The sequence below is a fragment of the Sylvia atricapilla genome, chromosome 10, assembly GCF_009819655.1.
Source record: "Sylvia atricapilla isolate bSylAtr1 chromosome 10, bSylAtr1.pri, whole genome shotgun sequence".
Classification (NCBI taxonomy): Eukaryota; Metazoa; Chordata; class Aves; order Passeriformes; family Sylviidae; genus Sylvia; species Sylvia atricapilla.
In genome coordinates this window covers 26,179,737-26,205,498 of record NC_089149.1, presented here as the reverse complement: position 1 = coordinate 26,205,498, position 25,762 = coordinate 26,179,737, and the positions used below count along the sequence as shown (strand labels likewise).

Below are 25,762 nucleotides of genomic sequence, written 5' to 3'. Positions count from 1 at the left end.
CACAAAATTACCCAAGTCTGAGGGAGAGCCAAGTAGAGCACATTTGCTGGAGCCCACAGAGTAATGATCAGTGAGGTTTGATGGGACCCCCAGGGGCACCACTGCCCCACTGTTTAATGAGCTAATGTGGGAAGGCCATGCCAGGAGGACAGGGGCAAGTCCACAAAGGACAGAGGAAGCCTCACAAAGTGAGAAGAGGTAGGAGCTCCCGAGGAGACAAACTGGGACAGGACTCAGGAGGGGCACAGGGAAGGTGTATCTTCTCACATCTCAGTAAGAGTGCACCTGAGACCCATGGCAGAAAGTCAGCAGGGAGTATTAGAGCTGGGCAAAGGCTCCAGATGCCAAGGAAGCTGCTGGTGCCAGCAGTTGTAGCCCTGGGAAGATGCACACATGTAGGAACAGGCCACCATTGCATGACATCCACAAAGAGCTTTGAGAGGCTGGTTACCTCCTCCTGGGGCAGGTGTATGGCCAGGGAGGGTCCTGGGGCTCCTTGCCACCACTGCCACCCACAGCCTGGCATGCCCAGCGAGGACATGTGACCAGCACAGGAAGGGATGCTGCCATCACTGGTACGTCAGGCCAGCGAGGCAGCTGACAGGGAGAGCCCAGGGACCAGCACTGGCAGTGGACAAGCAGGGCTGCAGGAGCTCCAGTGAAGGGGTCTGGAGCCCAGGGACACAAAATCCTACTTGTGCAACCAAAGACTAGACAGCACACTAGTTCCAGGAAAGGCAACTGCACACAGTCAGAGGAGGAAAATGGCATCAGATGAACCAAGCCCCTTCTGCCAGCTGCCTTGTTTCCCTGCAGAGTTCTTGTTGTTTCTGCACTTGATAACAGCAGAGGCACAATAAGGAAACTTAAGTGATCAGCGGCTGCTAATCAGCAAAGCTTCCCAAAAGCTCCCTAAAGCCAAGAGAAAAGGCTCAAGAACTACCCTCTGCTGATGCTCAAGAGTGCACAGCTACACCACACACACACAGCACCTCTTTCTGCTGACACCCCAAGGAGAAGGAGGTTGTAAATACACACAGAAAGGCCTGCTTGCTCCTGTTTCACCTCTCCTATCATCTCAGGGTGTAAAGGCAGGGCCAGCTGCCATGTGACAAGGAGAACCTCCTGTCACTCACGCCAGCAGAGACCTGGATGTGGTCTTGGACTGGTGAATCCATCACTCTGCAGGAAGGAGCAGAATCCTAAGAGTCCATCCCAAAAGTTAATTAACTTTCTATTTCAAATAGCACCAGATAAGATCTCTGTGCAGGAGAGAAAAAAAAGGCTGTGTTGCTGGAGGCAGCACAGCAGAGACCTACCTTTGGGCATGATGCGATGCATTGCAACCGACAGGAAGAAGATGGAGTCGCTGTAGTAGGTCCCCGATCCAGCGCTGAAGTGTTTCTGCATGGCCTCAACGATGGGAAACAGCTTTTCTGTCAGCTCATTCACATCATGGACTATTACCTGGCAGAGACACCAGAAACACCACTCAGCCACTGCTTCTGGGGACAGGCCCAGCTCCAGCAGCCTCTGCTCAGCCCCCACCAGCACGGGGAGAGGGGGGAGGCTGGTAAAGCACAAACACTGCTGGTGGCACCGCAGCTGCACGAAGGGGCCTGGCTGCCCTGGCCCCTGCACATCCTTTTGACGCAAGAACTGGTCAAGTGCAGGGAAAAGAGAAGGGCTTTTACAGCCATTTCATAACTGTAAGGTGGGCAGAGACTTGAATTCCCTCACACAGCCAAGTGTGTTCCACATTTTGAGCTATTTCTCCAGTGTGTTCCTACTGCCTGATGCAAGCACATATCTGGTCTCCCATTTGGAGCCCAGCAGAAGAGGCAACAGTTTGCTCCAGGCTCTGGTATGCTGCTGTTTAGAGCCAAGCCAGACCACATCACTTACCCCGAGGACCAAGGCTTACTCCCTGCTAGAGAGGCAGGCTGTGACAGGGCCAGGGATGCAGCCTGGATTTCCTGCTCCTCAGCCCAGCATGGAGGCAAGCTCTGCAGCACGTCCCGGCAGGGCTGCAGGGGGAAAGGGAGGACAGGCCACAGCACGCTGATGAAAATCCAAACATCAGGAGCCACAGCAGAGCCGAGCAACTTCTTAGATGGATCTCAGCCTGCCTGCGCTGGAGCTTTGCTGGTGCTCAGCCAGCACTGCTCGGCATCCCTCAGCCCTACGGGAGCCCATGCACCAGCACGGGCCCTGGCATGCCTGTGCCAGCTGTGGCTATGTCCCAGAAACAGTAGCAACCTCAGATGCACCCTGCCAGCTACTGAAATTTTACAAGCTTATAATTTATTTTGGTCAAAGTCCAATGAACAGGAACTTTCATGCAGCTCGTTATACCCACAGAAGGATACAGGTCACTGAATCACACAAGATAATGAGAGGGATTTTCAGGATAATTAAGAGAGATGAGGGACATGACCCTGGTGCAGATAAGGGGGAGTGCAGGAACTTGAGTGTGGAGACTCGAGGTCATGCCGCCTTCTTCAGGTCAGGGAAAGCAGGAAAAGTCCTGCTGGAACTAAAGTCCAGTGAAGACATGACATTGCAGCAGTACTTGAATTTTGGATAGGGGAACCTATCACCCTTGTTTGAGGGATACCAAGACACTTCTACAAGCTGGCTCTACCTTCAGCAGGGAACACAAACCATAATCTTTGTATGTTCCGTTTAAATGAAACTATTTCAATGGTTCTACAGTTTCACTTTTTTCCCCTACTAAAACTTCATCTGCTTAAGAACAAGGGGCCCTGCACTATATACTTAAAATATGCAGGATAGAGCACTTGCTTTTTAAATTTTTTTTTTAATTAGAAGAAAACTTAAACCAAGCCAAATGCTTCAAAAGAAAAAGTGGCTCTGGAACCTGTGCTGGTGCAATGACCATCCTCTCTATGGGGTGCACAAGGGGCTGCAAGGCTGGTGCAGAGATCGAGGCAGTGAGCAGTCTGGAGCTTCTTCCTTCCACAGCTTTTTACAGAACGCATTGCTCAGACCAACATGCTCTCAGGGCAGAGCGGCGCTGGCTGGATCCAGGGCTGTGCTCGTGGCATCCACCGCAGGCTGAACGTGGCGAGGTGACGGGCCTGCCCTGGCACTGGCAGGATGGCTGAGCCCACAGCAGGGCACTGCTGGAGGACAGGCACGGCTGAGGCCCTATGGCCCCGTCCTGGGGAGGGCACCCTAAAGCCACGCTTGGCCCCGGCCCTTGCTGTCAGCCGGGGGCTGCAGGAGCCCTGGCGCGGGCTCCGTGGCCAGCACGTCCCTCGGCGGGGCGGCCCCGCTGCTGTCCTGGCTGCTGGGCTCCCAGCCAAGGCCTGCAGCAGAACAGCAGGAAAAACACAGAACAACGTGTACCAGGAAAGTGCATTGGGAGAGCTCATCAGCAGCCACACCTGGCTCTGGATAGCACAGCACAGCCCCCAAGACGCTGCAGGGGAGGAAACTCTGTTACCATTAGGCAGCACCCCAGCCCTGCCGAGCTGAATGATAGGTTGAATGGCCATTGCCGTGACAGCAGCCATGCTGAGCAGGACAGCGGCCACCCCAGCGGCCACCCAAACAGGCAAACCACTACTACTCTCCAGGTGCAAAGGCACTGACAGCCTGTTCATGAAATTGAGCACCACCAGCACAGGGATGTGCTGTGCTCTGTTCCAAGCCCAGCTTGGCAGGGGCAGCTTTGGGGTCTAGCTGGACTGGAGAAGCATGGAAGAGAAACACAGCACCTATGACCACCCTTCTGCATCCAGCAAAGGCAGCTTGAGGTGTGTACCGTATGTAGGAAAGGAGAAAAAATGTCAAACCATTTCCAGTCACCTCTGAAGTGAGGACACACTGCCAAGCACCGGTGGGCAAAGGTTATAGGAGAAATACTCCTGAAACTCCAGACACAGTATCATCTGCCTTTCCATTCCTGCCAAAGAAAACAGGAAAACATGTCTTTAGCCCTCCCTTTTGTACTTCTGCAAAGCAAACTCCTGAGCAGCTGAATTTTGCTCCTGCAGCCACAGGCCAGGGCAGCCTCTCTGGGACTGTGAAGGCTTCTTCCCTTCTCATTGCTGATTTAGCACAGCTTGTTGATCTGCTGCTAATTTTGTACTTCGTTATTTATTTGTGTAACAGCTCTTGGTAAATCCCTGTAGCTAAATCCGACCACGGTTGCTGAGGACATTAAGTAAAGTTCTAAGGGTTTCCTGTCCAAGCACAGTTTAATAAACACACGTCCCACACTGATAAAAGACCCTTCCTATTGATTCATTAAGAAAAAACAATCTGCATTTCTTTTTCCTTTAACTTTCTCTCCTTCCCATGTTGATCATCCTCCCAGGTCTCCGTAAGCATGGCGTGATGGCAGCCCAGTTACATCCACCCCAGCGGCATCCTTTGTGGGGCTCATCTGAACAGGAAACCAGAAGGAGCAGAGAGCTGAACGTCTGATTCGTGTTATTATGGGAGGGAAATGGAATCAGTAATAGGTAGGAATTGCACAAGGAGTGGCAGCACAGAGCCTGGAGCGGCAGGAGACAGGGCGAGGCGGTACCCTGTGTAAGCAGTGTCAGCCGAGGTTGCCGGGCTCCTCCCGCTGGCCGGGGCTCGGGAGAGGCTACAGAGATCCCCCTGCCACCCGTGTGCGGGACACGCTGTCTGCGACTGCTGTCCCAAAGCCCCGCTGAGAGCCCACCGAGGCCCCGCACGGGCAGGACGGCCGCGGGCTGGGTGCTCCCTCCGCGCCCCGGCCGCACACGCGGAGCACGAGCTCCCTCTGCCGCCGCTGCCCGGCTGCACAGCTGGGACACATCTGGGACACAGCTGGGACACAGCTGCACGGCCAGCGGGAACGACCGCCCGGACAGCCCTGCCCCGGCGGGACGGTCCAGTGTCTAAGCTGTTCCCACACACCCAGCGCCTGCATCCCACGGCCCCTCTGCCCTCACTCTCTGCACAGTCCCCGGGCTGCAGCCGGCTGCCCCAGACTCCAGACTTTAAAAGTTACTGCATCTGCCTAGGGTGAGAGAAAAGCTGCCCCCAACCTTCCCTAAAAGGTTATGATCCATGTCTGACTCTGTCTGACTCAAACAGAGGAGCCAACCGATCCCAGCTTTTCTAGGATGCGAGGGCAAGGGCAGCTCCAAAAGCGGGCCTGAATCACCTCCTCATGAAGAAATGGTAAATTTCAGGGCGTTTTATCAGTCCTGCCTCAGTGGCTCCAGCATTTTATCAAGCCTTATATCCGTGCCTGTGCTAGGAAAACAGCGTAAGAACCAGGAGAGTGTTCTTCACACACCAAGAGGAGCAGGAAAGGAGAGGTCTTGGGATAGAGATGGGTTACTGCTGGAGCTACCTGAGCATCAGGATCAATCATCTTCAACATTTTAGCAGGAGCACCAGAAGTCCAAGCTAGGCATAAGCTTCCTGCTGGTAAAGAGGAAGGGAGTAGGCTACAAAAATAAAGTGGTGCTGACACCTGCTGGCGTTACCAGAAAATGGCACGGGATTAGGACAAGGCTGCATGCTTGAGAAGCATAACAGCCTGTGCTCTGTACCTAAAAGCAGAGAAATGGACTGGCCCAGAACACACCGGCAACCATAGGCTAGGCAGTGAAACCAGGGTACATCAGGCTCAGCCAGGAAGGAGAGAAGCAGCTGTCCCAGCTTCTGCTCAGCAGCACTGAGCAGATCTCAGTGAGGTCTCACCTGAGGCCCCCAGATCATGCTTACACCCAGGAGACCAGTTCTGGTGCCAGACACACTCACCAAGCCATGAGCCAGGTTTCACTGTAACTCCACATGCACCTTCAGACATGGGCCCATCCATAAAAGACAAATCATTCCCAGCCTCCAACTCCCAGCCCATGCTGCTCAGGAGAAACGAGGCTGGCAAGGCAAGCTGCAAAGTGTGTTTCCCAGAGGGGCAGATAGCAGTAAGGCAACCACCCACACAAAGGGGTGACTCCAAGGGATGTGCACAGCATGGTGGCCTGGGGGTCCTCTCACTCCAGGGGACATAATACCACAAACTTGGGTTGGGCTGTTGCACCACATCACTGCACCACCATGGAACAGTCAGTGCAACCTGCTGTGGAGCGCAGGAATCCTCCTGAGGGAGCTCTGCGTGGTGTGGGTCTCCCATCACAGGTACAGCACCTGACTGAGGACCAGCATTAGTAAAGGACTTGTTTAAAGAAAACGAGTGGTAAAATTATTTACCAGGAAAGTGTATGAAAAATATTAATACCTCTAGTTACATCTTGGCAGAGTTCAGCTAATATGAAATACATTACTTAAATGCAATAAAGTTGCAACAGTACTAGAGGACACTTTCAAGCAACACTCTGCAGCAGCACCTCAGGACAGGAGAGTCAGGTCACCTGGAATCTCTGAGCTTAACACCCCTCTAGTTTTCAAACACCTGTTGAATGCAAAGGAAAGGAAGGCTTTACATAAACTACACTGGCTGTGGCTTTGGGAGGCAGAACCATTTCCCTGGCAGCAGGAACATTCGCAGGTGGGTGCACTCCAGCCCCTGCAGGCTCTCCATTCCTGCTTTCAAGAGCCCCTAGCAGCAGGCCAACCTTCTCTCTTGATCGGGAAACCATCGAGATACATGCACACATATTACCTTGTGGTCCTTGTGTCGAGATGCTAATGCAGGACTAAGGGGCTGCAGGAGAGCAGCACTGCTTAGAGGAACGGCTCCTGTCCGTTCAGCACACGTGCGGTGCCGAAGGTGTTCCCAGGCCACGCGGCTGCCCGACCCCAGCTGGGAATCTTTGGGCCGCACCAGGACACCTCCACGCAGGCAGCGGCGGAGGGGACGAGCCCCTCAGGAGCGGGGAGCAGCGGGAGCCAACCGCGCTGCTGAGGGAGCTCGTTCCCGCCGAACCGCCGCCCCCGGGTTCCGCGGGGAGCCCTCACAGGGCGGCCCGGCAGAGGGCCCGGCAGAGGCCCCGGCAGAGCCCCCGGCAGAGCCCCCGGCCGGGCCCCCGGCACAGCCCCCGGCAGAGGCCCCGCCGCTCCCCGCGGGCCCGGCAGAGCCCCCGGCAGAGCCCCCCGGCAGAGCCCCCGGCAGAGGGCCCGGCAGAGCCCCCGGCCGGGCCCCCGGCAGAGCCCCCGGCACAGCCCCCGGCCGAGGCCCCGGCCGAGGCCCCGGCAGAGCCCCCGACCCGCCCCTCGGCCCCCCGCGCACCTGGTGGCGGAAGGCGGCGCCGCGCAGCAGGTCCCGCAGCAGCCCGAGGCCGATGTCGCGGCTGGCGCCCTCGGTGACGAGGTGGAGGTGCAGCACGTCGGCGGCGCCCAGGCGGCCGTGCCGCAGCAGCGAGCGCAGCGCCGCCCGCGCCTTGTCGCGGAGCGCGGGGCTGCGCTCCGCCTTGGTGAACATGAAGAGGAGGTGCAGCCCGCGGGGGCCCGGGCCGGCCGGGGCGGGCGGCGTGGCGCGGAGGCGGCGGGTGGCGCTGGAGAAGGTCTCGCCGCCGCCGCCCAGGTAGTAGAAGGCGCATACGGCCAGGGCCGCCACCGCGGCGAGGGCCGCGGGCTGCGGGCAGCGAGCCCAGCCCCGGCGCGCAGAGCCGCGCAGCGCCGCCATGGCGGGGCGGGGACGGGCCGCCCCCGGGCTGCGACACGCCGCAGACACTACGGGCACGGCTTAGATACAACGGCTACGGCCGCGCATAACGCTACGGAGGGCGGGGAATACAGTCTGTACAGTCACAGCTTAAGGAGGGGAAGGGTTTTTTACATTTTACTGCTGGAATGCTTAAAAAACACCGAGTACAGAGGAACGCGCGGAGAAAAAAAAAAAGTTCATTATTTCAGTCTTCTTGAGGAAACGATGACTTCTTGGCGATTTCTGTCAAAACATGGAAAACTGAGGCTCCTAACAGAAAAGTGAGTGGAATTTTTCCTCCTCTATCATCTCCTTCCATGGGAAGAGAAACAAAATACTGTATGCAGAAAGATAAAGCAAGTATATGAAAGGGTATATACCAAAGTGGTACGCTTGTCCTTTTCCCCAGTAGTGCCTTTCCAGAGTTGTCCCTGTTTTAAAATTGTGCCTTGTGGGAGCAAGGCATGTTGGCTGTCAGACTGCACAAGGCATAAACTCTAACTTGGGAAAAAGTGTCCATAATGAATGGGGCAGAGATTGTAGCCTGAAAAATTGATTCTCAAAATACTTCATGTATTGAAGAATCAGAATAATCATCTCAGTCTTTTTGACACGGTGAAAATATCACACCCTTTGTACTTACATATTATTATTTGTATTTTCATCACAGGGTCATTTCATAGTCTGTGTTATTTGAGATTCTCAAGATGAAGCAGCAGAGGTAACATCCACAATTTAAAACAGATGGCTGCAGAGGAGCACTGAAGTCCTGGAAACATGACATCAACCCTCTGCTTGTTCTAGTTCTCACCTTTTCAGTTTAGTGCTACAAAGTTTATGCTCTATCCAGAAGACCTAGTAATTTGGATAATGTGTACTGATGTCATAATGCAAAACAGAAGAACTTCCTCTTGTACAGGGATTTTCTGACAGAGTTAGAAGGTCTGGTTGCATTTTCTAAAACTATTTCAGCTCAGTATACAAACAAGTAAAATATAAACCCCCCCAGAGTGAAAAATGCAGTATTAATACAGGATCCTTTAGCACTCTAACATTAAAAGCCACGAATGGTACAATTGAGAATCTCCAAAATCAGTGGAAAGACTGCCACTGATAGCAGCAACTTCCTGGATCAGGTCCTAATGGGCAGAGAGGCTGAAGTCCACAATGTACTAATGAGCACCTGGAACACACATCCATCTGATTGCAATGTGGGCTGTTTGTGAAAGCAAAGAAATACCTGGACCATCTACCAACTTCACCCAAATTCATACGAACAAATTCCAACTGTCTAACACAGGCAGTGGCATCATTCAGTAGGATAATTCAGAAATTTAAGTTTATATGCACTGTACTGACACTAACATAAAACATGAACAATCAAAACAATTGATACCACTAATGAGCCACCACAGACACTATTTTAATCAACATGCAATGGACATAAATTACACCTCTGAAATAAAGATGCATTAGAATGTAAGTTGACTACCTCAACATTTGTTGTTCCAGGAGACTTTTTTAACACATTATCTATATATAGGAAAGGTATTATACTATCCTTCAGTAGGCTATCTAATATAGAAAATTACTGAAAATCCATGTGAAAAATGTTACTTAAATGCGTTATGAATCTTCTGCTTTGTCCCTCACTACTGTATTTCATACCTACAGAGAAACACGAACTGTAATTGAATGTTTCCATTGCCTGGTACGAAGTACAAGATGTTAATCTACAATGGAACCTTACTGTCTACTATTCCACTTCGATTCACTTTGTAATAGACGTGGAAAACTGAGCAAAATATTAACATGAATCACAACTCAATATGGAATCCAGATCTTCAGAGCTGTGGTGATAATCACACTGCTGAATCCTGTGAGTCTCAGGCCCTGGAACATGGAGCCTGCCAGAGCCTGGTGAGACTGAGCCATCCAACTTAATGGTACATTCTTTTCTGCTGATAAGCAACATGTTACCATTGTACATGACCTGAAAAAGGCTTTAACTGAGTGCAGTTTATACTGGACATCCTATCATACCTGAAAAGACAGGGGAACAAGGCTGAGGATCACAACTGACACACCTACTCCTAAAGCCATTAAAACTCCAGCTCCTGACAAGTCACACCACCTGTCGATCAGGTGTGATTCATCCTTTAGCACAGACAGACTGATACTGATTCCCAGACAGATGAGAGTCAGGAATGCAACACATGGACATGTAGAGCTACAGGGAAGCAACTTTTTAGTTTAGAGAAGTCATCATGCAAAATTTGTCACAGAGGTTTTGTGGCCAGGGAGGAAATCACCAGTGGAGATTTGAAATAAGTCTCTCATTCCGTTTTTTCCAGCAGCCTGGACTGAGACAGCAATTATGCCACTAAGCTTTAGGCAGCTTTACATTCCAGCCAATCATACGACAGACACACTGCCTGCCAGCCAGGCTGGGAAAGACAGACATTTAGAAAAACCTATGTCTATGGTGTGTATTATACAGTCATATCTTACATTGTCCCATCTGTACACCAGGAATCTTACTTCCTCTAAGATCTACTAAAATACCCATTTGTTGGTAAATACTGCTAGTTTAGGAAGTGCATTATCATTTGATAGGCAGCTATTTAAAATCCAACTTACTAAAAAATACTGCTTACAGGTGATATTCTTAAGTTTCTTATTCAGACTAAATGCACACTTTAAATGGGCAGAATCTGCTTTTCCTACCATAATTAGACCACATACAAAGCAAGAACTGTGTTGTAAGATTTGTCTGCTTGGAATTAAAATCCACAGGACAATTCTACAACACTACTAATTTTGTAGCAATAATAATATGTAGATCTGATACTTTACTACACATTTGATGCAAAATGATAAATGTTTGAAATATCTTCTTAAAACTGAACATGCCAGAAAATTTAACTTTACCATAGTTTACAGATTTCAATTTGTTTTATCCCAGTTTTGCTTATCTTTCCATGGAGAAAAGCCAATTCATTTCCTAAATACACTTAAACAGCAGGTTAACATAATGCCACAGCTATTAGGATTACTGAACACTCACATTGATACTATGCCACCTAAAAACTCTGCTTAAAGTTGTCTCCATAGGGCAGACAAATAGAGGATAAAGAATTTTATCTGCTGGTTTAGGGTTTAGGAAGATTATTATCTAGGTATAAATAACATGATATATAAGCACATATCTAGAGACACCATTTATACATGCGTAAGGGCAGAGTGAGGCTCACTACTGAATAAAGCAAACTGTCTTGCTGCCCTCACAACACAGCTGGAGACTGTGCTCATCCATTACTTGACAAATATGTATACTGCAATTCTAGTTTTCCTTGTGCTCACCTTAGTTTAGACAACACATAAACATATACATCATTGCAAATTATGCAAGGGCTACTGCTTCCTGATAGAAAGGATTGACTGCCCTAAATTTAGAGTGGCTGCAAGACATGAGACTTTCATACTGAGCTTAGGGCTATTAGTGAGAACAGCAAAAAGTAGAAACAGCCTTTGAACAACTATTCTACACAAACTTTGTTGGCTCAATATTTACTTTCACGTCTCAATTTTCAAGTTTTCATGTCAAAATACTACAAACAACCCCACATCATGTCCAAAAGGATTAAGTTTATTTTTCATGAAAGGTTCCACATGCTCATTTAGGATACTTGCTGCACTGAAAGTTTAATTTAAGAGGAAAAGAAAAAGAAAAAAAAAAAAAGGAAAATGGACTGCTCTTAGGAATTTGGTCCCCAGGATATATCCCTTTGTGACTGACCTGCAGTCACCAGCATAAAGGCCAGCCTGGTACTAGAGCTTCCACTGTGAGAGAGCTTGCAAAAGAGCAGGAGTTACCACATCTGTTATGAACAGCCTACCTCTAACCAGAGTCAGTGTGGGAACAAGAGAATCTGTTGAGTTGCAGTCCCACAAATGGAAGGACAACTCAGTAAGTCGTTACCCAATTTCCCTTCCAAACAGTCCCAAAAAACAGTTGCAGAAAATGCAACCCAGACCTTCTTGTCAGAGGCACGCTCCTTATGAGAACGGGGGGCAGATGGGGCTGCAGTGACCGGCTGCAGCGGGGCCCCGAGTGCGCTGCAAACACGGGCTGAGTGACAGGGGCTGCTCACACGGAGCTGGCAGATACTCGGGGCCTTTAAACATCTTCAGCTGCTGAGGTATGTGTACTGTAGAACATAAACCAACTCATACATTTCCCCAGCTACCACAATCTAAAGCTACATTGGAGTGGTCATTTTATCCAAACTATCTAACAAAATGCATACAATTCATTCTGTTAAAGTAAAAAACTTGCACTATAAGCTTCAGGTTCTTTTTCTTCTTGACACTTAAGACTTCTGGGAATCTGACTGCTGGAAGCGGTTTAACTTCTCTGGATTATTTGATGCCATTTGAGAAAAGTCACGAAAAATGTCCTGATAAATTTCATCTCCTGGGTAGAAAAGAAAAGGGAAACAGTTTTAAACATTTGTAATAGTCAACATCACCCACCATTGCACAAATGCCCTACTGTGCTATCAATTACTATGTAACACTTATTCATGTATGAAGACTGCTTCTAGATGGAGTGATGCTGATGTGAACTCTGAGGGACTGGTTACTTGCATGCATGTTCTGTAAAAGCAAATTAAACAAAACCAAACTATACCTGAAATAGAACCTCACAGGCAGCCACACAGAGGAAAGTTCAGAGTTAGAAAGGAAAAGTTAAAGCACTTTAAAGCAACTTAAAAGGAAAAAATATTTATTAGCCACTAAAGAATAAAATCCTTGTTTTTGCAAGGAACTGCTAACCAAGATTCTCTACAGAAAAATAGAATTATGGCATAAATAAAGATTTACTTGGAAACAGAGGTTAGAATTCTTACAGCCAAACAGAACTCTCCATGAAAGAAATAATCAGCAAGCAATAATATATATATTAAAAAAGCAAACTTAAGTAGATAAATTATTGTCCATAAATCATTTTGGTCTATTACTTCAGCAAAAATAAAATTTCTACATTCATTTCATCTACATCTTTCATTACATTTTTCAGTTTGATCTATAAGAAGAATAATACTGCCCCTAAAAATCTTTTTTTTTTTTTTCTTTTTAATCTTCACCCTTTGTGCTTAAACACAACCCTACTACTAGAACTTATTCCAAAATGTGTTCCTCCCCCTGCCTGTCTACACAGCAGAACACATTCAGGAGTGATTACTTCTTGAGTCATTGCCAAGTCACTTTTTTTACTACTTTAAAATGGACATTTTTTCATTCATTTTCACTTTCTTTCATCTGTTGGAGCATTTTGGGCCTTGAGTTGAAGTTGTTTTATAATAATAACCCTACCCTTTCATCTTGCATCTAAAAAGAATTAAATGCATCAAACATTGGGTCAGGTCAGGGGCCATGCAGCCATCCAAATTTTAGTCTTCCCAACACAGATGGCCACACAAGACACAAGATCCCAGCACTACTGTTTCTTGCTGACAGCTTGATTAATAGCATGACAAGAAATCAACCCAAAAATCTCTCTCATCGTGTACATTGAATATGAAGACTTTTTTTTTGTTCCCTAACATGATTGTGGAAGAAAAGAATGTTTTTGTGCCTAAAAGTTTGCACTACTGGGAAAAGTTACAATGCTGTGTTTTTCAATTTTTTAATGCACATTTCCAATGTTAAAGCTATTATTCTTTTGGAGATGAGACTCCATTCTTTTAAAAACACTTTTCACAAACAATAACTGACCTTCCAGAAATATTTAATACGGCAGTAACATAATTCTTCCCAGACTTTAAAAGATGAATACATTCAATACTGCTCTACTAGGAAAAGTCAGTTCTAGAGAAACTCCTTTTTGGTTTTCAGATTTCATTTCAAGTATAGTGTCCCTGCCCATGGCAGAGGGGTTGGAACTAGATGATCTTTAAGGTCCCTTCCAACCCAAACCGTTCAGTGATTCTGTGTTCTAGAGATGAAGCAGGCACAGGACAGGTTTTATTGTAACAGCTTGTGAGAGCTGCTTGCTCTGGGAGACCAGCACAGAATGGAGCTGTAACATTCACCAAAAGAACAGCTATGAAGGGCAAAAGCAGAATTAGGCTTCTGTGATTAAAGCAATTATGCTTTTAATACAGAAGTGGGTTCCACTGGTGAACAAGAACTGCAGTTCAAGTCGCCACACTTGGTTCTTTCAAATTAACTTGAAAGAAAAAAAAGCTATTTTTGCAAGATACCTTGTGGCTCTGGCTTTGTCACTATTACATAACAAAAATATTACATACAAAAATAGACTAAAATAAAGTGCCCCTTTAGTTTGTATGTTGCATTAAAATGCTTAATACTGTAAACCTTACCATTATTTTAAAATTCTAGTTTAAAATTGAATTCTGGAAGTTCCCTCTTCAAGCAATGTTTTCCCTAAAGTGCAGATTCTATGTACAAAAATACTGTAACACTGCTTTACCATTTAACACCAGAGTAACTCAAAAGGCACACATCATACATTCAAGAAAAGGTAGGAAGAAAAAGTAGCAATGCTAATATCAAAGAGTTAGCAAGACGTACTGTAGCACCAGGAGATGAGCACTCAAGTATTATACAGGAACAGTACTAAGGTGCATATGGCTTCTACCACCAGAAATAACCTTTTAAAAGCTGCTTTCAGCTAGTTCCTATTCCAGGAATGTTTTGGAAGACCAACTGTACCTTGCAAAGCAATATATTCATTCTCTCAGTAGCTCAAACCAGCCATATATATTTAAATTATTAATTTTGATGCCATTAGCTACATGAGCAATTATTTATCAGCTGCATTGCTAGAGCTGAGAAGTAGGCAGTTGGCTTCAGTCTGATGACAGCAAACTCATACAGTGGTATTTACCCTCACATAGCTACCAGCAAATATACAATTGTCTTGAAAACCCTTATTTTCTTCTAGAATCATAATTTTGGAACACTGGAGTTCTAAAGGAAGGGCAGTGCAGATAATTAACATATATATGCAGTGAAAAAGACCTGCATCCCTTAAAAACCACAGAAAGATGTGACATCTCATGACAGCAGCCAGGTTTTGTGCTTACACTGTCACAACCCTTCTATAGCAGAAACATTCAAAACACTCAAATACTGACTCCAACTTTTAAAAGAGACAAGTAACAGATTGAAGGGGGCAGAGCTGTGCTATCCAAAGATACATTTAAGTTCTCCTGGCTGGGACTCTGTGCTACAGCTTGGGCATTAATTTCACAAGTTATTCTTATGACTGTCCATCTCACCTTACCAGCTGTAAAGTATCTAGATCAGACTGCATCAACTGCAGTCTCTAGATTCTACTGCTCCAATCTGGTAACATCCCCCCTGCCCAATCCTCATGAATCAGTGGAAAACACGTAAGGAGCTTTATAGGAGTGAACTGAGAGTACTCAGCATTCAACCTGAAAAGTAAGCTTCACCTTTCACTTCTGCCAGGAATAGCAGGGTGTTTTAGCTAACTTCACAATCAAGTGTGCCTTCATTATTGGTATTTGCATGACATTAAATTACCTTCCTATGGAAGCAAATATCACATCACAACATGGTGTAAATTAGGGCTGAGTGCCTGAGAATAAAGTTGCACATATGCATTAAATATAATTTGTTACTTTCTTGCTGGAGTTGGCTCAAGTATCTGCCAGCTTCTACTTGTTTTTTAACCAAACAGAAAAAAACTATGCATACAAAAATACATACTTAAGAATGACTATTTTGTTTCTTATTTGTATCTTAACAAATAAAAATATTTAAAAATAAAGTTTAAGGAAATAATACTTTCCTGTCTGGAGTCAGTTTGAAATATTTGATGTACATTTTTTACATTGGTGTGCAAGCATTTTTTTTTTCATTTAAAAAAAAAAAAAAAAAAAAAAAGCAGACCATTCCACAAGAAGGAGAATGGTGTCCTGGAATAAGATGAACTCTTCAACTGTCTCTGAGCAAGCTGAGTCAGAAAGCTGCTACTAAATAATGTCAGGTAAATCCTAACATTACACAAATGTCAATGGAACAGCAATAGGAGAAAACTGTGGACAACTACCAGCAAAATAGGGTGGTCATGGCTGTGGTAACACACTGTTATAATAATGCTCTTTAAACAGTCTCCTTTTAGGTTCCCTAAGTACTCTGACAAACTCACACCACTGAATTTCAATAAAGCTTTAGAATATCTTGGTTTATAAAAAACATTATTGTATGAAGCAATCTTAAATTTCCCTCAGCCACTACGAGTCTAATTGTAAACTGATAAATTCCTGTATACACTTCTTATACTGCATTTCAGTGTGGTTATTAGTAGAGTATTGACCTGGCTGCCCATAGAGTCCTTCTGATTCACGCATTTCTTCATTCATCCTCGCTAAACGCAACCTGCCATTCAGAAAACAGAAGGAACAATGTCATCTTTAAAGCACAAAAAAGACTACAATGCAAGACCTACAATGCTCTCCTGAATATTACATCAGAGGTCTCATCTACAGATAGAGTATTTTGATTTTTCTTTTGTTCCCTCCTGTTTCTATGTAAAGGAATTTTGACACTTCTTGTATTTTTAACTTGAAACAGAATAGCAAAATCTAAGTTATCTAGCCAGAAAACAGAATGTACAACTTACAGTGTTACAATATCTGCATTTGCAGCTTCCACTGCTATACTCAATGGATCTTTCCCATCTTCATCAGTGGCATGCTGGTTTGCTCCTCGTTTTAGGAATAAGCACACTTGCCTGTTGAGAAAAAACATTGAAGAATATTTTTGACAATAAAGGAAAAAAGCTAATAAAGTCAAGCTAGATACAATATATTTAGCTTAAATCACCAAAAGTCTCATATATATCAAAATTGTGCCATTCACCTAGAACAAGTTAACAGAGTAATAAGCAAACCATTTGTTTAATCCACATTAGAAAACATGTGTTTTGCTAGTGGATGACACTGCTATATCAAAATATTATTGCCTCTCTCACAAGCAGAGCTTAAGAAAAACTTGTATCACTTGAAATAATATTAAAATATCAGAATATCTGAGGCAATGAAGAAGCTTCACATGAACAACTACAAAAGAATGGCCATGTACAAATTGTGGGACAGTGAGTTACCCAGTGTGTCCTAGAACAGTGGCATGGTGCAGGGGCCCCCTTCCTTTCATGTCTCGGATGTTCACATTGGCCCCATTCTGCAGCAAAAATTCACAAGTAACCAATGAACCCTATGGAATCAAAACAAAGAAAAAACTCAGCACCAGATCTCTGGAATCAAAGCAAACCTCTTCTGCCTTCTCACCACTGAGCCACCCAGCAAAGGAAACAAAAGCGAGTTGCTTCATATCAACTTTAAACACTACTAGGACACAAAATTCCAAACAAAGCATTAACAGCAAAAGAATATTTCTGAAAGAACACTGTAAACACCAATTCAGCATCACATTATCATTCATTAGGGAAGCAAGCAGCTCAAAAGGAACAGTGACACAGAAATATCGTTATTTTCCTTGCTCTCCTCCCCCATCACCAGTGCTGTATATTACATACCCCTCGCACTGCCTGAATGAGTGGTGTTGCTTTGTTTTCTTCCACGTTGACCCAGTTTACTTCAGCTCCATGAGCCAATGCTTCTGCCATGTGAGGAAGATTTTTCTCAAAGGCAGCTCGATACAACCGCAATCCTGGACTAGGCTGCTTGGAGTCACAGAACACTGGAGACTCTTGCTTGTCTCCTTCTAAAAAGAAAAAAAAAAAAGCTTACCTAATCCCTGCTTTTACAAGGTACCTCTTGGAATTCTGATCAAAACATCATTTCTCTGGCAATAGGTAGCTCAGCTTTTGCAGAATGTATTGTTGCCCCATTCTGCCAGGTGAATCCACAGATGCCTTTATTTAGCTCCAGCATTCAGGCATGGTCTCTTCACAGAACTATTACTGCACAGAAAACATTCTCTCCATGTTACTGGCACATGTGTATATACTTCAATCTACACATTCCACGCAATTTCTAAGAAATTGTTTAAGGTTTGGAATGCTTTTTACTGTAAACTGCAAGACAGGAATAAAACTCATTTTCTGCAGAGATGTAGTCATACAAATATATCTTTATCTGCAACACTTGAGTATGAGGCTAATACTGTTCTGACCTAATTTTTTAAATAGATACCATTGTCATTTACCAATTACTTGCTGTCGCTATAATCTTTTGGACTAAAGCATAATCTTTCTCTTCATCTCAATAACAGTTATATGGAGTGAAGTCTAGGACATAAAGATGTTGTTACCTAGAAGCTTTTGTGAGTTACAGCATCATAAACATTTCTACAACATAATCAAAAAAGATCCAAGCCACATGCTGCCTGCAATAACACCTGTGAATTACTGATTTACAATATATCTTAAAAGAGTACTTTGATGTAGAAGAATAAGTCTGCTTTATAAATAAATGTTTTGGAAATTTTGAGAAGCCATACTCAATATCTCTGTCAGAACAGCATGCTAAAATGAGCAAATAACTTCATTTATCAACTTATAGAAATTCTGAGTTGAGGGAATGATGCTTAAAGACTTGGTCAATTCCACATAAATAAGAAATGGAAAAATTAAGCAAGAACGCACAAGTAACACACAAAAGCCCATTATCTGTGACTCAAGAGGAATTCTATCTCTGCAGATTTATTTATAAAAGGATCATGCATTTCTGTGGAGACTTGTCTTTCTCAAAATGCAGCACTTCTCTATCTGCAAAAAAATCAATGTTTTGGCATCAGTCTCATCTGACTGGAAAAAAAACCAGTTCTCTGAAGCCATTTAGAAGGATTAAATGCCATTTTTGGTAGCAAGAACAAAGGAAAGATCACTCAGGCAAATTTTACCCTTGCTAAAAGCATTTCAACCAGGATAGCAGACATGAATTGTATTAATCTTTTTTACAAAAACAAATGCTGTCAAGTGATTAAATATTCATCTTAAAGTGCAAAGCATAACACACCTGCTTCATACAAACTGTTGGCTGATATGGTAGAGGCAAGGTGTTCTCTGCTGTCATCAGTGCTCGGCTGGATCCCACTGTCACTACTTCGGACTGTTTTGGGGAGAAACTGCAATTACTATGCAAGCTGAAGCTACCTGCTCCTCATAGATACCATGATAATAAAGGAAGCTCTTATACTTGGTCCTGAACATGATTTTTAAAAAATGGCTTGTTCTTGTTCAGTATTAATGCATCCATAGAAAAAGATGAAGTCACATTTTGTAACCATAATAATAATAATAATAAATGTCAAAGATAACTAGAAATTAAAAAAAAAATCAGGATAAGTAAAAAAGCTTAAATTATTTCATGAAAATACTAAGCAATGCAGCAGCCTGGAGACAACAGATTGAAGCAAGGAGATGGCCACAACACACAATGGATCACTAGTGCAAATACTGAACACGCCACAGCTGTAGTACTTACTACTACGGAGTTTTGAAGAGGTATCAAAGTAGGAGAAGAGTGAATCAAGTTCATCAGGACAGAACAGAGACTCCCGCCTCGCCTCGTCGCTACTTACAGCAACCGCTGGGACATGCAGGTTAGCAAAGCACAAAGCAGGCAGTGAGGAAGGGACAGGGCAGGAAAAACGTTATTGGAAAAATCAAGGAGGACGAAAATACGGAGGAAAGAAGGTGGTTAATATGATTCTGAATTAAAAGCATCCCCATTCCAAATCCTTCCCCATGTAAAAATGCACGTCTCTGAAGAAGTCTTTTCTCCCCTACGCTATACACTAGGCTACAACACATTAAGAAGCAGATTCTAAATTCTCTGCATGAGGCAGAAGTCAATTAATATAAAAATATGTTACCTTAAAAAGAAGATGGGTAATATAGCTAAGGAGAGAAGTGTGTAAATACCTTTTTGGGATGCTGCCCCTTGTTCCCCTGCCAAAAAGGATTTTTCAGGGCCACTGTGCCTTTTCTCTTCCTGACTTGGAGGCAAAACTTTTGTTCCAGGCTCAGGCAGAGGTACTGATGCAGCTTGCTTCTCTACAAACTTTCTTTCCACATATTTTGCTCTGATGTATGCCTCCTTCTCCTGCCTGTCATATACAAAATCCCTGGAGTTAGTAAGCTAATATTTTAGTATTTTCATGTATTAAAAGAATGCCTATTTTGTACTAAAGTCAGTAACCAAAACTGGTATGGTATATAAGACACACCTATAGCACATTTTCAGAAAGATGCAAAGCACACTGTCACTTTCTGGATTCTCGATGAAATTTTGCATAGGGCTCAAAATAATGTAATTTTGTTAAGTTCACAAACATGTATTCACTTTCAGACATAGACTTTGGAAAGTGGTACGTGGAAGAAATAAGCATTAGTTATTGTGTGTTACCTGTATTAAACCTTCATATATGTTTACATTGTTAATAACCTATTAATAAACATATTTAGTTTCTTATGTAAATATAAACTGCAACATTTGTTACGGGAACATTAAGATTGGACAAGAAAACAATAACAAGCTTTAGGTAGGCACAGCTATCAGCTCCATATCACATACTGAAGTATTTTTTCCTTGTAGCCTGAGGTTATCAGCTTAAGACATGACAGCAGTTGTGCCAAACTGATAAAAGGGGCTGTAATTACTGCACTGAAACTGCTAAAATGCAATTACCACTAGAAGGAATATCTAGCAAATCTCCTACTTTGTTTATATTATCATCACTGTCTCCAAATTGCCAACACTTCACAAAATGCAGTTTCTATACTATAAAACTGCTGAGCAGCAAGCAGCACAGAACAGAAAGGTAGTAAAAAAAGCAAGTTTTAAAAGACGTCCTATACAGCAGCACAAAGCATTGGGAATCTACCTTTAAACACAGATAAGCATCAGAGAAATAGAAGACAGCAGTACAATGATTTGAAGGCTGCTGTAAAGCAGCAGAGCTCATGTACAGTGTAGGTAGGAAGATGAGAACATTCTGAGGATCAGAAACAAAAGCCAAACGGAAGAACGAAGTCACTGGAAACAAAAAGAACAGGCACAGGCTCCTTCCAGGAGCACTCACACACAGAGTGCAGCTGGCTGAGCTGGTACCCAGCAAAGAGGAAACAAAATCCACATGTCCACAGTGATGCTCTAGAGCTGTCATCAAAAGGAGGGAGTGAGATCACAAAAAGAACAAATGAACAGGAGAAGCACAAAGGGACCAACAGAAGAAGACCCAATACAGATAGAGAGAAAAGGAGAGAGTAAGACACACTGGGGATACAGGGAAATGAGGACAATAAAGGAGAGTAACACAGTTAAGTGGCAGCATCTTTTACAGGGGGAGACTGAAGGAAGCAACAATAAAAGGAAGCAACAGGCACTTCTGGCAAAATACTACCTTTGACTTCCAGATTGTGGCTTCTTAACTCCCACTTTTTCCAACTTCGCTTCATATATTCTATTTATAACATCATTTCCCAATTCACACATAAGCTATAAAGCAAAATAAATAAATTCAAATACAGTTGCAGAAAGCTTTATCTACCTATTCAATTCTTTTAATCTCACTCAGCCTATATTTACAACTTAGTGTTTTCAGTGGTAAAAGTACACTTATAAAAATAAGCATGGGTTTATATGATAATAATGAAACAATTAGTAAATAGAGACACCGAATTCTGAGTAAGATGACAAAAAAAAAAAATAAGTCACTTTTAAAATGCCTGAAAAAAAGGACCAGAATGGCACCTGCAGGCCTCATTAACAAATGTGCTTTTTTTTCTACGAGCTTTGCCAGGAGCTGTTCTTACCCATCAGCAAGAGACAATTCTATCAATTGTATTCCACCTTATCCAATGGGCATTTTTGCCAAACCATAATCTGATTCAACTACAGAAAAAAAAACAAAACAAAGACAAAAGCCTTCTTAAGGAGAATGTAACCCTATTGACTGCAATGAACAGACTTCTTGTTTCTAACACCAGGTAGAACACTCAGTTCTGGTATTTACATGACTAGTACTGGAGGTACAGTTCATTTTGTTTGGAGTGGGCGTTGAGTGTTGGTTGGCTGTTTCCTCAGCATGAACACATTGATAAAAAACTACTTAACCACAAAGCACATTGTCTTGATTGTTCAGAATAGAGAAGCAATTCCAAAGCGCCAGAACATCACAGCTAGAAGCAAATGCTTTGTACAAGTTATCCAGATGCACACATGCACAAGTTCCTATTTGAGGACTTCAGCGTCACTAAGTTTTATAACCATGGTTCAAGCTAGAAATGTGGCACACTGTTAAGAGCTGATATTCAAATTTTTGAAGATGATCATCCTTTAGGCTGATATATCACTTCCAAAATTTTCAGCCCACTGAAAGACATTATTGGTTTGTAAACAGATTTGCCTTTTTAGATGTTGAAAATATCAGAAGAAACTTGCTAGTCAGAGTGCACTCGGGAACCTGAAGGTGTTGTAAGTTGTTATGAATTGCAAGTTTGTAGCAAAAATTACTGCAGAGTATAAGAAAGTGTGAATTAAAATAAACCAACACACAACTATAAACATTTTCTGCTCAAAAGTGCAAGACACACACTGGGTACAAATGTGTTTCCTGCATTGAACTCTGATGCAGAGGCTTTAGAACAACAAGTACCAAATAGAAACCTGTTTGAAAAATACTATACCTTCAGGAGTTCAGGTTCCCATGAATCCAACGTTAAAGATCTTACTTTTGAAAAGTGGACTCCCAAGCTCCTAAAGAACATGAAAAAAACACTAACCTGTAACTACATGTTTTATCTTAGCTCAGACAGATTACCATTAAATTATGCAAACAAAGCAGTTACCTTAGTTTTATTTACAACAAGGGTCTCTAATTTTCTTTCAATACACCTTTGAAGAGGCAAAACCCACCCTTCCTAATGAAGCCAATGCACAAATCAAATGCAGTTGTGAAGAGTTCCCCAACCTGTGTATCCCAGAGCACTCGATGCACAATGTGATTCCCAGGTTGATACTGGCCCAACGAGGATCTGCCAAACCACAGTCACAGCAGGCAGCATTACCAGGAATACACTGGACTCGCTGCAGAGCACTCTCCCCTTTCAACAGCTTCTCTTTTGTCTCACTCCCAGATTCTAGACTCCCAGTAGAAGGGGATGATTTCTTTTCCTGTTTCTAAAAGAGAAAAGACACAAACCAATTAAGAAACACATGCTAAACTAAAGAAATTGAAGTCCCACAGATACTGACTGTGCACCAAAATCCATGAAAAATCTCTTCTGCCAAGGCCAAGGAGAGCCACAGAACTAAAAAAAAAGGCTTAGTTTTTAGAAGATACATAAAACTATAAGGAATATATAAAACTATAAGGAATACATAAAGCTTATGGAATATAAGAATATCCCATGAATTTTAATCACACTGCAGAAAAATCCCAAAAAACCATATAGGCCACAGTAATATTAACATGATGAAGTGAAAGACAGATTAGATATAATTCACAGCCTTCAAAATTTCATTGCATTTCTACTGGAGGACAAACAATGATGGCTTTTTCCCTTCCCTCTCATTAAAAGAGGTTTGATATATTTAAAATTTTCAGGACCTAAAGGGGGGTTTTGTTGTTTGGTGGATTGTTAAACTCACCTCGGATTCATCCCCTTTCTCTCTATATGCTGTGGCAATACTGGTCTGCACAGCCTTAATCCATGCCTGCCGCAGCTTTTCCGAGTCAGCCTGAAGCATGCAGCTCCTGTGACAAATCAGAAAGTACTCAGAGAAAGTGCCCAAGCAGCTGACATCCAACAACACGTTGCTCAGGGGTCTGCTTATACGGAGCAAGTTTCTTGCTATCACAAGTATATTGTTTAGTAGGCATCATCTATTTATTTATTTACATATTTATTTTAAGATAACAAAGCAGCCGAGCCTTTGTGATCTGCAAACCCCTTATATCAAAATTATTTGCAGGTAATTATAATAGATGCAGAAATGACTCTTCCAAAAACACTGACAATAGCTTAGCTTCCTATTCCTTTTCTAAATCAAATTTTTTTTTAATATCCTCAAATGCATTTTACCCCCATCACACAAGACTAACACACAGGTATCAGTCCTTGAAAACACAATTTCATTCACTGAGATCAAGAGAGAGTAATTTTAAAGCTCTCTGACAAAGAATGAACTACTTTTCTCATCTACAGTAAAAGAAACACGTCATGAACTATAAAGCTGTTCTAACACTTATGGGTTGAAAAAACAAAGGCAAGCAAGAGCAAAATGCATGTTATAGTGAACCACAACAGGGGATGCAAACATCAGGAGGGACAGCAATCAACTCAGAAGAGAAAGGAGTGGAGAGTGTAGATAACCTCCAAACCTAAAAGCAAGTTGACCTCATATCAAAAACTTAAATATGGTCCTAACTCAAAATCACTAATGAGGAATTCATGTCCTGCCCTTGCTGTGGCAGGGTGCCAGAATTCCCTAAGTACAGCCAATGCACTGCTGGAGCTGAAAAATAGTTTTATTTGGTAGCTTCATTTAGCGGATTTTGAAGTATAATTTGATGTCACTGAGACAACAGCTTATTTAGGTGCTTCTCTCTCATTGCATCAATCAGAAATGTGGAGAAACGGAGACCTATTTTCTACACTACTAAGCAGCTGTTAGTATCAGCTACTGCTAAGCCCCAGCAGAGCCCTGCACCACAAGCCATTTATGCAAAAAGCACAAGAATGCATGTTTATTTTAATGCCAAAAGTAAACTAAATACCAGGGACACTTCTCACAGCATCACGTACTTTCAGCCAAAATTTCAGAGAACAGAATTTTTCAGATACTTTTCCTGTTTTGATGTATCCCAAGAGAAATGTTAATCTTACATTTTAAAACAACTACAAGTAATGATTTTTATTTTTAAATAAACATACTCCATCGCTTCTCCTTACTTTGTTGGAGAAACCACCTCAAAACAGAAACGCCTTTCTATGTCTTCACAGTGTTTAACTGTGCAGAGCCTCAAGTCTTCAACAACTACTGTGGGGTTATCCTAAGAGACAAAAGTTACAAAAACAAAAAAGTCACAGAGAAAAAATAATTTAGTTGATAATAAGATAATGATTCAATCCTGAATTATTAATCATTGAATTCTATTTGCCTGGTTACACTAATTTTTTCCCATAAAAATAAAATTTGAACTCAGTGGATTTGGAGATACTTAGGTATATACAGGATATATTTAGATAAATTCAGTGAAATTTTAGTTTTCCAAACTTTGGAGAATTTTATACCTATAATCCAATCCACTGAATAATCAACACCTTAAATTTAAACAACAGTACTCAAACTACAAAGACACTCTAAAAAATGCAATTAACTCACAATTTAAAAAAAGTTATACTTAAATCAGCAGTACTTAAAGTGCTAAATAGATAATAAAACAGAAGCTGAATGCAGTGGGTTTGAAAATTTGATTCAATTCATAAGAATTCCATCCTGAGCTATCAGTATTTTGAAGGTGCAGTTAAAAAAAAGAGCAACAAGAATTCACAAACACAAAACGCCCAACCCAACACGCTCACACAAACTCAGTGTGTTTCCTTTCCCACCACAGAAATGCAGCCCCTTGATTTGACAGCATCAGATAACAAGGAACAACCTCTGATCCCAGTCTGTTTGCAGTGAAGAGGAATTAATGGCCATAAGCTCTTTCCTCTTTTTTTTCCACACACTCTCCATACAGTCTCTATTTTTTTTCCAATCTGAAGAACAGCTACATCTCCTTGGTGCAAAAGCAGATTTGAGAACAGCAAACAAAGGAGCAGGGGCCCAAAACCTGACTGAAAAGGCTTCTATGGCTTGGGGCAGACATGGACTTACTGCTTTAACATAAAACTGCTGCACTTCCCAACAGCAACGAGGCAGATACTGACTGCTGAACCACTGTGCACTTCCAACACTAAATACACGTACAGAGCAACCCTGACCACTTTGTAACAGAAGCTTTTTTGCCCAATTGCTGAATTGGATGTGTGAACCAGTAAGTAAGTAGAGGGAGCAAGGCCTGAAAGAGTTAAACACAACTGCTCAGAGAACAGCATGGAATATT

The 25,762-nt window shown here is 43.2% G+C and overlaps 2 protein-coding genes across 6 annotated transcripts in view; both read right to left on the bottom strand.

Annotated features, from left to right (window-relative positions):
* XXYLT1 (xyloside xylosyltransferase 1) overlaps positions 1–7,605 on the bottom strand; it is a 31,952-nt gene extending 24,347 nt beyond the window's left edge. Inside the window, exons 1-2 of one of the 3 annotated variants that reach the window (XM_066326408.1) lie at positions 7,205–7,605; positions 1,320–1,467 (exon numbers count right to left, since the gene is read on the bottom strand). In XM_066326408.1, coding sequence (XP_066182505.1) covers positions 1,320–1,467; positions 7,205–7,600 — 544 coding nt within the window. In that variant the 5' untranslated portion in view covers positions 7,601–7,605. Of the gene's footprint in view, positions 1–1,319; positions 1,468–1,905; positions 2,838–6,036; positions 6,076–7,204 lie in introns of those variants that run through there. The other 2 variants (XM_066326409.1, XM_066326410.1) reach the window with 2 other exon arrangements.
* A 124-nt stretch (positions 7,606–7,729) lies between these two features.
* The window catches only part of ACAP2 (ArfGAP with coiled-coil, ankyrin repeat and PH domains 2), a 64,784-nt gene continuing 46,751 nt past the window's right edge, over positions 7,730–25,762 (bottom strand). For 2 of the 3 annotated variants that reach the window (XM_066326402.1, XM_066326403.1), the window contains 12 exons: positions 24,603–24,703; positions 23,299–23,404; positions 22,619–22,827; positions 22,335–22,404; positions 21,050–21,144; positions 19,569–19,753; positions 18,661–18,753; positions 17,217–17,404; positions 16,785–16,894; positions 16,302–16,412; positions 15,996–16,057; positions 7,730–12,098 (listed from right to left, as the gene is read on the bottom strand). In XM_066326402.1, the coding sequence (XP_066182499.1) occupies positions 11,995–12,098; positions 15,996–16,057; positions 16,302–16,412; positions 16,785–16,894; positions 17,217–17,404; positions 18,661–18,753; positions 19,569–19,753; positions 21,050–21,144; positions 22,335–22,404; positions 22,619–22,827; positions 23,299–23,404; positions 24,603–24,703 (1,434 nt within the window). In that variant the 3' untranslated portion in view covers positions 7,730–11,994. Of the gene's footprint in view, positions 12,099–15,995; positions 16,058–16,301; positions 16,413–16,784; positions 16,895–17,216; positions 17,405–18,660; positions 18,754–19,128; positions 19,234–19,568; positions 19,754–21,049; positions 21,145–22,334; positions 22,405–22,618; positions 22,828–23,298; positions 23,405–24,602; positions 24,704–25,762 lie in introns of all 3 variants that reach the window. The other variant, XM_066326401.1, reaches the window with a different exon arrangement.